General features: G+C 39.3%; 1 protein-coding gene across 1 annotated transcript in view; it reads right to left on the reverse strand.

Annotated features, from left to right (window-relative positions):
• MTNR1A (melatonin receptor 1A) overlaps nucleotides 1-2456 on the reverse strand; it is a 394902-nt gene extending 392446 nt beyond the window's left edge. The window contains exon 1 of the mRNA XM_082243481.1: nucleotides 1777-2456. Coding sequence (XP_082099607.1) covers nucleotides 1777-1960 — 184 coding nt within the window. The 5' untranslated portion in view covers nucleotides 1961-2456. The remainder of the gene's footprint in view (nucleotides 1-1776) is intronic.
• Nucleotides 2457-12250: the final 9794 nt, after the last annotated feature.

Raw genomic sequence — 12250 nt, forward strand, 5'->3', positions numbered from 1 at the left:
TTATTAGAGGAGAATCATGTTCATGAACTAAATTGACATCTTGTTAATATCAGGTAATAGAGGAGAGTCTGGTTCAAGAACGAAATGAACATCCAGTTAATATCAGGTAATAGAAGAGACAAGAGAGTCAGGTTCAATGAATGAATGGACATCTGGGTAATATCAGGTAATAGAAGAGACAAGAGAGTCAGGTTCAATGAATGAATGAACATCCAGTTAATATCAGGTAATAGAAGAGACCAGAGAGTCAGGTTCAATGAATGAATGGACATCTGGGTAATATCAGGTAATAGAAGAGACAAGAGAGTCAGGTTCAATGAATGAATGAACATCCAGTTAATATCAGGTAATAGAAGAGACCAGAGAGTCAGGTTCAATGAATGAATGGACATCTGGGTAATATCAGGTAATAGAAGAGACAAGAGAGTCAGGTTCAATGAATGAATGGACATCTGGATAATATCAGTAATATCAGGTAATTGAGGAGAGTAAGTTGCAAGGACTGAATGGACAGCTGGTTAATATCAGATAATAGAGGAGAGTCGGACTCAAGGAGTGAATGGACATCTGGTTATCAGATAATAGAGAGTCAAGTTCAAGAACATAATAGACATCTGGTTAATATCAGGTAGTAGAGGAGAGTAAGGTTCAAGGATTGAATGAACAGCTGGTTAATATCAGGTAGTAGGGGAGAGTAAGGTTCAAGGACTGAATGGACAGCTGGTTAATATCAGGTAGTACGGGAGAGTAAAGTTCAAGGACTGAATAGACAGCTGGTTAATGTCAGGTAGTAGGGGAGAGTAAGGTTCAAGGACTGAATGGACAGCTGGTTAATGTCAGGTAGTAGGGGAGAGTAAAGTTCAAGGACTGAATGGACAGCTGGTTAATGTCAGGTAGTAGGGGAGAGTAAAGTTCAAGGACTGAATGGACAGCTGGTTAATGTCAGGTAGTACGGGAGAGTAAGGTTCAAGGACTGAATGGACAGCTGGTTAATATCAGGTAATGGAGAGAGTCGGGTTCAAGGACAAAATGGACATTTGGTTAATATTAGGTAATGGAGGGGAGTCAGGTTCAATGAGTGAATGGACATCTGGCTTATATAAGGTAATATAGAAGAGTCAGGTTCAAGGAGTGAATGGACATCTAGTTAATTTCAAGGTAATGAAGGAGAGTCAGGTTCAAGGAGTGAATGGACATCTGGTTAATATCAGGTAATGGAGGAGAGTCAGGTTCAATGAGTGAATGGACATCTGGCTTATATAAGGTAATATAGAAGAGTCAGGTTCAAGGAGTGAATGGACATCTAGTTAATTTCAAGGTAATGAAGGAGAGTCAGGTTCAAGGAGTGAATGGACATCTGGTAATATCAGATAATAGAGGGGTATCAGGTTGAAGAACACATTGGACAGCTGTTTCATATGGGTAATAGAGGAAAGTCGGGCTTGAGAACATCTGGTAAAAGAGGAGAATCCAGTTCAAGATCGCAATGGGGCAACTGGTCAATATCAGGTAAGAGAGGAGAGTTGGGGTTGAGAACTGAATGGACAGCTGGTTAATAGTTGGGGTTGAGAACTGAATGGACAGCCGGTCCATATCAGCTAGGTAACAGGTGAGTGATGTTTAAGAACTGATTGTGCGGTGGTTAAATATCAGGTAATAGAGAGGGGTTAGGGTGAAGAAGTGAATGGACAGCTGGTCCATCAAAGTCCAAAGGAGAGTCAGCAGGTCAAGTCCACAGAAGAACTGTGCCCATAAGTATGCGGTGATGCCACCTACCTGCGTTCCTCAGCTTCCTGTTCCTGAATACTGATAAGATGACCAACAGGTTTCCCAAAATATCAATGACGATTGTAAAGATGAGGATGGCAGCCAGGGCAGTGGCCACCCAGGGAGGACGATCTAGTACCAGATCCTTAGGAATGTATAAAGAGCCGTTGAGTGTGCTTGCATTGAAGAGCATTTTCCTTTAATTTCTTGGAATTTCTTCTAGGCTCCTTCTTCTTTAGTTGGTATTATGTGATGGACTAAAAAAACTTCAGCTCATCTCAAGTCTCCAGCTGAGCGATTTTCAAGAGATGCGAGAGAGGGCACACAGGATGTTGGTAAAGAAGCCATCCTTTGCTCGGCTGCCAAGTTTTTACTTTGCATGTGCATGTGTCAAAGATGATACTTTTATAGCATCCCAGCGCCTCTCCTCCAAGGCTGCTGAATTAGCTGAAGGCTGCAGGTGACATCTAGCGTTGTGTCAAATCAGCACATCGATGTTATTCCAGAGGTACCTGAGCGCCACCTTGTGGAATAAACTGGCACAACAATGGAGATTGTATTCTTACACTTCATTCATTTATTTATTTATTCATTCATAAATGCATTTATAAAGTTTTATACATGTATTTACCCCAAACATAGAATCAGTAATAATGATAATTTCCACTATTTATCTACTTGTAAAAACCTTGTAATAATAAAGGTCACAGCAACGGGTTTGATAGCAAAATAGTTATTTTGCACTAATTAAATAAAGAATGTGCTAACCAAAGGAACCAGCCTTAAAGAAGGTTCTGACAATTGTGGGATTATTCCGTTTTAGAAATAATAATTAATATTAAAAAAATAGATATTGCTATAAAACACAAGACAATTTTTTTTATATACACCAAATATTATTCTATACTTAAAGTCCTTCAAACCTACCACAATATTTTTTGTTTTATGGAATGCTCTCTTCCTAGATATTTTATTAATAATTTTAGTATTTTATTAGTATATTTTGTTCACTTTGCATCTCTATGTCATGTTTTATTTGTTTTGGGGTTTTTTTTCATGGTTCTTTTTAGGCAATAACATTGATTGTCAGTTTATGTCCTGATTTTACTTCTCACAATTATTATTCTGAATGGGACTCACACATTAAATGTAATTCTTGTATGTGTAAGCTCTCTAATATTTTTTTTTTTAATTCTGTAAATGAAACTAGCTTCTTTATATATATTTGCATTGTTTTTAATTGGTATCACATTCCATATTCCAAGAATATATTGTGGTACAATGTCTATAATACAAATGGCACTTTTCCACTGCAAGTACCGGCTCGGCTCTACTCAGCCCTGCTTGGCCCGGTTTGCTTTTCCCCTGCTGGTACCGCATGGTACAGTGTTGGAACGGTTCGGTACGGTATGGTTTGCTTTTCCACTAAAGTAGTACTAAAGTTAAGGTAACAACGATTCTCTGACCAATCAGTGGCTAGTAGTGACTGCATGCAAAGGATTGTGGGATATGGTACCGGGTATGGTACCTTTTGGAACCACAATCGAGGTGGTACTGTTTTTGAGAGCCGTACCGTTTGGTTCCATGCAGTGGAAAAGCGCCGCCATACCGTACCGCAGTGGTCCTCAACCCTGGCCTACAGGGCCCACTAACAGGCCAGGTTTGCAAGATAACTGAAATACATCCCAGGTGATATCATTTGCTGCTCAATGATTGCAGTACTCTAGTCTGCATCTCCCCAAGGTAATACTTAAAATCTGGCCTGTTAGTGGGCCCTGAGGACCGGAGTTGAGGAACACTGCCGTACCGTACCGAACCGTTCCTACACTGTACCATGTGGTACCAGCAGTGGAAAAATACAAAAGCGAGCCAAACCGTTCGGTTCCATGCAGTGGAAAAGTGCCTTAAGAAAGCAAGATTATGTGCAACTGGGTCTACAGAGTGAGGGCAAACTGTAATCCCCTAACAGGTCAAATAAAATAATTATGTAACATTGTTTGTAGGTAGCATTCATATTAACATTTTCCAAGAGATTATTTTGTTAGATTTTGAAGGTTTCCTCTGTACAGATCAGTATTTTATATGTGATAAAGTTCTCACGTGATTTGAATAAATCCTGTGGTAGCTTCAAAATTTTTTGAGACTGAGTTGCTGTGAGCTGGAAAATCCAGAAGGCCACATGATAGTCCAATGCTTAAAATGTAACATCCCAAAAAATGAACCTGAACTGGACCACACATGCATATAGTTAAAAAAAAAAAAAAAAAAACCTAAGTGCTGGAGGGAATCCTAAATCTAGCCTCCTACTGTATTTTACATTGCTACTGCGCCTCCTCAACCTGAAAGTCTGCTGTTCAAAAAACAAACAAACAAACAAAAAAACGTGTTTAGCAAAGATATTGTTACTACTGTTATTAATATTATTATTAGTACTAGTATCAGTAGCAGTAGTATTGTGTTATTATTATTATTTTTTTGCTATTATTATTTTATTATTATTACTTTATTATTATTATTATTATTATTATTATTATTATTAAATTCACAGTGGAATTTCCTGAATCTAGCCTCCTTCTGTATTTTACACTGCTACTGCGCCTCCTCAACCTAAAAGTCTGCTGCTCAAAAAACAGACAAAAAAAAAACGTGTTTAGCAAAGATATTGTTACTACTGTTATTAATATTATTATTAGTACTAGTATCAGTAGCAGTAGTATTGTGTTATTATTATTATTTTTTTGCTATTATTATTTTATTATTATTACTTTATTATTATTATTATTATTATTATTATTATTATTAAATTCACAGTGGAATTTCCTGAATCTAGCCTCCTTCTGTATTTTACACTGCTACTGCGCCTCCTCAACCTAAAAGTCTGCTGCTCAAAAAACAAACAAAAAAAAAACGTGTTTAGCAAAGATATTGTTACTACTGTTATTAATATTATTAGTATTAGTAGTAGTATCAGTAGCAGTAGTATTGTGTTATTATTATTATTTTTTTGCTATTATTATTTTATTATTATTACTTTATTATTATTATTATTAAATTCACAGTGGAATTTCTTAAATCTAGCCTCCTTCTGTATTTTACACTGCTACTGCGCCTCCTCAACCTAAATGTATGCTGCCCAATAAAAAAAAACAAAAAAAAAAAACAAAGTGTTTAGCAAAGATATTGTTACTACTCTTAATATTATTTTTATTATTATTAGTAGTAGTAGCAGTAGTATTTTGTTATTATTATTATTTATTTTTATTTTTTTTTTGCTATTATTATTTTATTATTATTACTTTATTAATATTATTGTTATTATTATTATTATTATTATTAAGTCCACAGTGGAGTTTCCTATTATGTACATTTTATTATCTGTTCTCTGGTGAACAGCATGCACGCAGTGTGGATAGTACTTATGATAAGCAAACCGACCTTCAGCTTTTCAACAGAATGTGTCATTTAATGTACTTCTGTTTTGTTAAATTCAACTTGTTGCTTGCTAAATCATGTCAATTCATGCAGCAAGCAAAATATGAATACTCTGGATAAAAAGGCAATATATTATAAAAGCCCCCTGCAGTTTTCTTTTTTTGCCCAGAAAGCAGCAACAGGAGGCTTCTGACAATAAGTGCTAAGAAAGAACACTTCTTCAATCTGCAGAAAGGTTTTAATGATCAGCCTCAATGTTACTTTGTGTTTCCAGCTAGCTGCTAAGATGAACCCTTTTCTGAATAGCTATGTTCTATTAGCTGGAAAGGAACTCTGTCACAATGGAGCGTACCATTGGGAGAAGCCGATTTGATCCTTTTACAAAAGCCATGAGTGATTCCTGGGCTCCTTTCCAGCAGCTGATCTGCCAAGATGAAGACTGCAGCTCCTACATGTCAGCTTTAACATCTACATTGGACTAATGTGTGATGGATGCTGCAATGACTGAATATTCTATAAGTTTATATATATTTATATATAAGGTATATATAAATCTAAATCTAATAGTAAACATGTTCATTTAATTTCAAAAGTTATTTTCAATATTTTTGAATAATCTTTAGCTTTCATTAAAATAATACCTGGTGACAGGGCTGGGACTAGGGGTGGGCAGAAGGGACAGCTGCCCTGGGTGCAATGGTTTATTGCAGGGATGGGGGTACCTTGACCCTAACCCTAAAGGAAGGGGGGGAGGCGCTGTTTGGCATCTTTGTCCTGGGCACTGGATGACTTTGTCCCAGCACTGCCTGGTGATACTGCCATAAAGGTCCTTGTTCAGGCAGTTCCTTTAGAGGTGGCAATGCTCTGCCCCTGTCTCCCAGTTGTTCTCCTGCCTCCCAGTTGTTCTCCATTATCAACCTTTCACAAGGGCTATGCCAGTATGGTCTAATGTGGTCACCACCAGGAAACCAGTCCTGAGATATGCCATGCAGTGGTCACTGTAGTGCATTTATGTAGAAAGGAATTGGCTGCAGGGAGGCCGCAAGAGATGCAGCAATGGATGGAAAACAGTAAAATCAATCAAACTATAAGCAAAACTGTTTCTGTATTTTTTTTTTTTCATTTTAGATTAAGTAAGGGAGGGTTATAACCTCTGTCATTTTTTTTTTTTGCCATATGTGTCCCATTGGGGAGATGTACCTTCACTTTCTGCCTCATAGCCAAAACAGGAATTGAGAGGAAAACCCTGATAAAATAAGGAAATCCACTGGGGTACCCCAGGTCACTAGAACCTATTTCCACATTGGAATATTTCTACTCTATTACTTTTCTGGTGACAACCCAAAATTTGGGATTTTCTTTTACTTCGAATAATAATGGTACACCGAAAGAGAGGGTGAACATCCCCAATTAAGGGCAGAGGTAGCAATAAAAACCTAGCAGGTGTTCTATTCCCGCTATACTCTATCTACAGCAAAAATACAAGGTTTTGCCTTTAGTTATACTTTAAAGTGGTAGTCTAGGTAAAGAGCTAAATATAGGTTTATAATGTATATATTTGAAACTGTTCTTCCTGTGTTATATTTCCCACTTGACCTTTTCAGAATCAGAATGCACACCCAGCATCCTTAACACAAACCACATTTGATTCTCCACCCTGTAGATCTGACGTTTAGCCTCCAATCCATAATACCCACCCCCCCCCCCCCCCCCCCCCGCCCACACACACAAATTTAACATTTTTATTCCTTTTTTTGACCTGTTACTCCCCTTAGTCATGCAGACCCCCCATCTATCTTCTTTTCTTCGGGTCTCCCTTTTTTCGTGCCAGCCACCAATGTAAGGTGCATTTTTCCCTTGATCTCCATGGTTTTGGTTAAAGTGTTCACAGTGTAATATCTCAAAGAAATACATTAAAGTTCATAGTTCATATCATAGTTCATATTCATAGTTAATATCTAGTTTGTAGTAAACTATGATTTAATCACCTTCCAACAGTTTTTGTGAAATACCAACTAGACCAAGGTGAATCAGAATGTCACTAGGAGATCCGTAGATGATGGATACATAATTTTCATGCATAAGTGTGTCTGAAGGAAAACCATTTTGTTACTTAAAGATGGATATTAGCTCACGGTTTGGTCAAAATACAAGTAAAGACCAAACTTTGGATGATTGGGCATTTGTTTTAACGCCGGTATATGTTCCCCAGGGCAGTGCCCAGCCCCCCATGCCATTTGTTTGACAGTCCCTTGCCTATTAGCATGGAAAATTATCATTACTATTTTTTTAGCATTTGGCTCCCATTGATTTTGAATTGGACACCTGAACTTTACTCAAGTTCTGTGAATTTGCCTGGAGCTGAGCCCTATGTTTGGAGCATCGCTGTTTTTAGAAGCCAGTGTATCCCTTTGCGTTTCTATTACTCATTGCAGCCAATCATTTTCTTTCTTTTTTGCATAAAAAGCAAAAAAACCATGGGGCCATAGACATTAAAGTGTTACTAAACCCACAACAGTAAAATCAGTCTATATATGCAGTAAAGCATTCCTATTATACTCACTGTGGAACCTAAGGGGTTAATCTTCCACATTGTGTAAAAAGCCTGTTTTATCCTGTCTTCTCTGATCTTCCCCTTCTTCCATTAACTCTAAAGCCCCGTACACACGCACCGATTATTGGCCGTAAATTGTCGGCCAACGTCCGATCGGCCGATTGTCGGTTTGTTAGTATGATGCTTCCGACAACCGACTGCGACTTTTCGGCCGAAGAAAATCTGGTGTGCATGCTATAAAATTTTTGTTGGCCGTCACCAGAACGGCCGATTGTTCGTCAGTCATTACAGATTTCGGCCGACAAACATCAGATGAGCAAGACTGGGCATGCTCAGAGAAGAAAAAACACACGAAAAGTAGACCAGCACATGACATCACTTCTGCAGTTGGTTGTTGTTGGCCGACAAAATTCATGTGCAGTCTAGAGCACATTTCAACCAACACAACAACACTGGAAAAAAAAAACAACCGATCGGTCGGCCAACAATCGGTGCGTGTTTACGAGGCTTAAAACATGTCTGGATAAGACAGATCCTTTGGAGTCAGGCTGCACATGCTCAGTTTGGTGTGCATTGCTAGAGAGTTTTTTCTTTCTTTCTTGGGGGAGTGCAAGTGATCAGCACAGGGCCAATCAGCACTGTCAAGACAACAGGGTCAGGGGTCCTGCATCCTCATAGGACAGCTCAGTGCAATATGAAAACTCCTCCTACAAGCTTTACCAGGAACTGATAGAAGTCACAAGACTGCTATATACTGCTGATGAGAAAAGGTATTCAGCAGTTTATATTTACTAAAACAATTGCATTTCCATGTTCTGTGTACTAGGGGAGACCAGATATAGTGAATGCAGGCTCCTGCGTTAAGTAACACTTTGATAGTTTTCTGTTTTCAGGGGGATTAGGCAATAATATACTACAAATGGTGGTGTAAAAAAAAAAAAACATTTCTGATCAGAAATTGTCCTTTTTTTCATCTGAGATAATTCGTCATCAGGAGTGTCTGCAGATGGTGCAAGCACAACTCCCCCTCCCTCTCCATATCCTAAATTGGAGCACTCATGCCTGGCCAGCCAGTGTCCCTCATTAGGGCCAGAGGTGACTCACAAGGCATAAACTAGTGTTCTTGCACTCATTACCATTTGTTATTATCATAGGATTATTTACCGTAGACAACACAGACATTTTGGTTACATGTTTTGCACTTTGTCTTTAGCAAAATGTGTACAAAAAATGGACAATAATATACAAATAAATTACTTTGAATTGAAACTATAATGACATTGAAACAGTTTACTGAAGGTAAGTATGTACAGTATGTATGTATGTTTGTATTTATTTTTACACAGCACCATACATATTAGTTATGTGTAAGAGCCCGTTCACACTGGGGCGACCTGGTCGCCTGAAAGGTCGCCGTAGGTCGCCTTCCATAGAGAAGCTGTGGACCCGTTCTAATAGGAGCGACACAAGTCGCTCCGACTTAGAAAAAGGGTCCTGAGCTTCTTTGGGGCGACCTGGAGCGACCTGCATAGACTTCAATGATATGAAGTCCGTGCCGGCCGCTCCGAGGTCGCGGTGCGAGCAGCGCACCGCGACTTCACAGGTCGCCCGGGAAGTAGCGTCGCCCCAGTGTGAACGGGTGGCGCTACAAAGTATTAACTTAAGGGGGCTGAATAATTTTGCACGCCCAATTTTTCAGTTTTTTATTTGTTAAAAAAGTTTGAAATATCCAATAAATTTCGTTCCCCTTCATGAGTGTGTCCCACTTGTTGTTGATTCTTCACAAAAAATTACAGTTTTATATCTTTATGTTTGAAGCCTGAAATGTCGCAAAAGGTCGCAAAGTTCAAGGGGGCCGAATACTTTTGCAAGGCACTGTAGATGTTCAAGTGGACTTATGTTGGTATTGCTTATGGTCTTGCTGCCCCCTCAGGACCAAGGGTATCCGAAACACACTAAAAGACAACAACAAGAGAAGGGCGCACTGACCTAGTGCATTACCACTAAAAATATTTAATACAATTTTAAAAGGTATATATTATACTCACAAAGCAATTGTAGATAGCACGCATGTAAACATGATCAACACAAGATCTCTAAGGTAGCCAAGGCACTGTGCGGTGCTGAATAGCATGCAGTGGTCCGCATGGATCTGCTAGGGCAGGGCTAGGCTGACATGTTTCGAGGGCGGACCCTCTTCCTCAGAGCCAAAAAGGTGCTGCTCTTTTTGCAGCGTCAGCCTAGCCCTAGCAGATCCATGCAGACCAATTTTATTAGGGTACAGCGTTGCACGACCCCGCAATTGTCAGTTAAAGTAGCCAATGCCGTATCCCAAAAAAATGGCCTGGTCATTAAGGTGGTAAAGCCTTCAAGTCCAGAAGTGGGCAATGCTTGACTTTCCCAAAGAGCTTTGAGTAATCCAAAAGAAAAATACATCAAATAAAACTTTCTGTGCAGCACCTTTAACTAGAAGAGGGGAATCATTGCTGTGATTACCTATTGGAGTTCTAGAAACAAAACTATGCTTTTAAAATAGTTGAAAGTTGATTGTGTGAAAAAACAACTCTATCTTCTGGCTGAGTACAAAAGTGCATACAATATAATAAAATGAAAAATATTTTGTGTTTGCTTACATTAAAAAAAAATTGTAAAAATATATATTTAATTTTTCTAGTCTTGGCCATAATAAATAACGAAAGAATATATGTATTTTCCCTCCAGCCCTCAGAGAAAGGAGCATTATGTTTCTGAGAGTTGGAGGTCATATGAGGAATGACTCTGTAAAGGCTTCACCCTATGCCATGCCTTTGTGAATGATGTCACCGTTCACAATTTTCAAGCTACAAATCAATCTATTCCAGTCAGTTAATGTGAGGTGAGTAACGGTGGCGTGACTGTCAGGGATTAAGCTGCTGTCTAGGCTATGAGGACGTGCTGTGCAGGTGATCAAACACATCAGTTGCTATGAAGAAGAGGAGGTCGGTCGGTGGGGGTTATATCTTCAGGTTACAATCAGAAAGTTCACTACCTCAGCGATGCCTTTCCCCCGAGCTTTTCACCTTTACTACTGGAAACATATCTACTGGGCATGTTTATTTTTTAAATGTAAATGCATTTTTCTGCTCCATTTCATGATTTGGCCTTTTTCTTTGTCTTTCTGGCATCTGGTTTTAAAGGTTATTGGTCATTTGGATGGTAAGGCCAAAGCACTTTCTTGAAATATCAATGTTTAACGGTAAATGGCAAAAAAGTGGAACTTTGCAGGAACAAATTTTTCACTTTTTTTTTTTTTTTGTATTTATTGCTCATCAAATAGATTCTATCTGCTTCAAGGGACCACTCAGGAAATGAGGATAATGGAGACATCACTAAAAACCCTATAGAGGCAAGGATCATTCAACTGAAGGAGCAAGCTAAAACACGGTTCAACCAAGGCAAAAGTCATAGGCTGTTGTAGAGGAACTGGGACTTCATGTATTTTGCACACAAATAGTAAGTTACTTTAATAGGAAGGACAATGCCTGCATCCAACACAATACATATCTACAGAGAATAGCGCATACCTGCAAAAGAAATGACTATCAAATATATAAAGGCAATCAAATAAATACAAATGGGGATTTGGTCCCACCATGTGGCCATATCATGCACAAGCCCACCACTACGTCAAAGTACCCCATTGTCAGTGGGTCCTACACTATCCATAAAATGAAGGATGAATCCAGCCTCTCTAAACCATTGGAGATACTTACTCCTTGCTGGGAGAGATGTGCAACTGCACTATAAGGGACTCCTCCTATATCTGCTTACTAGTGGACACTGGCAACAAAATACAGGTGTGGGAGGGTGGGGTGCTCAACCGCAGAAGTCTGGTCAGACCGAGTACAACAAACAAACAAAGAGCTGGGGGGACACACCCTGAACCTGCATTTCTAAAGCGGGTGCAGCTATAAAAAACAAATAACATACATATCTACAGAGAATAGCGCATACATGCAAAAGAAATGACTACCAAACAAAGGCAATCAAATAAATACAAATGGGGATTTGGTCCCACCATATGGCCATATCGTGCTACAGCCAACACAAACACAAGGTAGGCACCATTCTTTAAAAAACACATAAATATTTGTGTTAAAAACATAGAAATGTCATTTTGGATATATTCATCCCTTTTATTTAAGGTTAGCATTAAACATGTAGTGGGTGCCGCTTAGCCCGCCCCGCGCCCTGCACCTTCCACTGAGACACACACATATACAGACTCCCAGGGAGAGAGATAGCCTGTCAGGCGGGGGTTTTCTCCCCCCTCCCTCTCCTCACTAAGCTGTACAGTATGCGAGCGGCACTTACACAGTTAGTCGCCTGCCCTGCTCCCTCCCCTGCTTCCTCATAGGCAGAGGGGGGAGCCAATCCAAACACTGGTCTGCAGCAGAAAAGCATCTTGGGGCATGTTGTCCCGGTCACCAGCAGTCTCATTGTAATTCCCTGGGGGCA

This window comes from Pelophylax lessonae (assembly GCF_965119305.1).
Source record: "Pelophylax lessonae genome assembly, chromosome: 1".
NCBI lineage: Eukaryota > Metazoa > Chordata > Amphibia > Anura > Ranidae > Pelophylax > Pelophylax lessonae.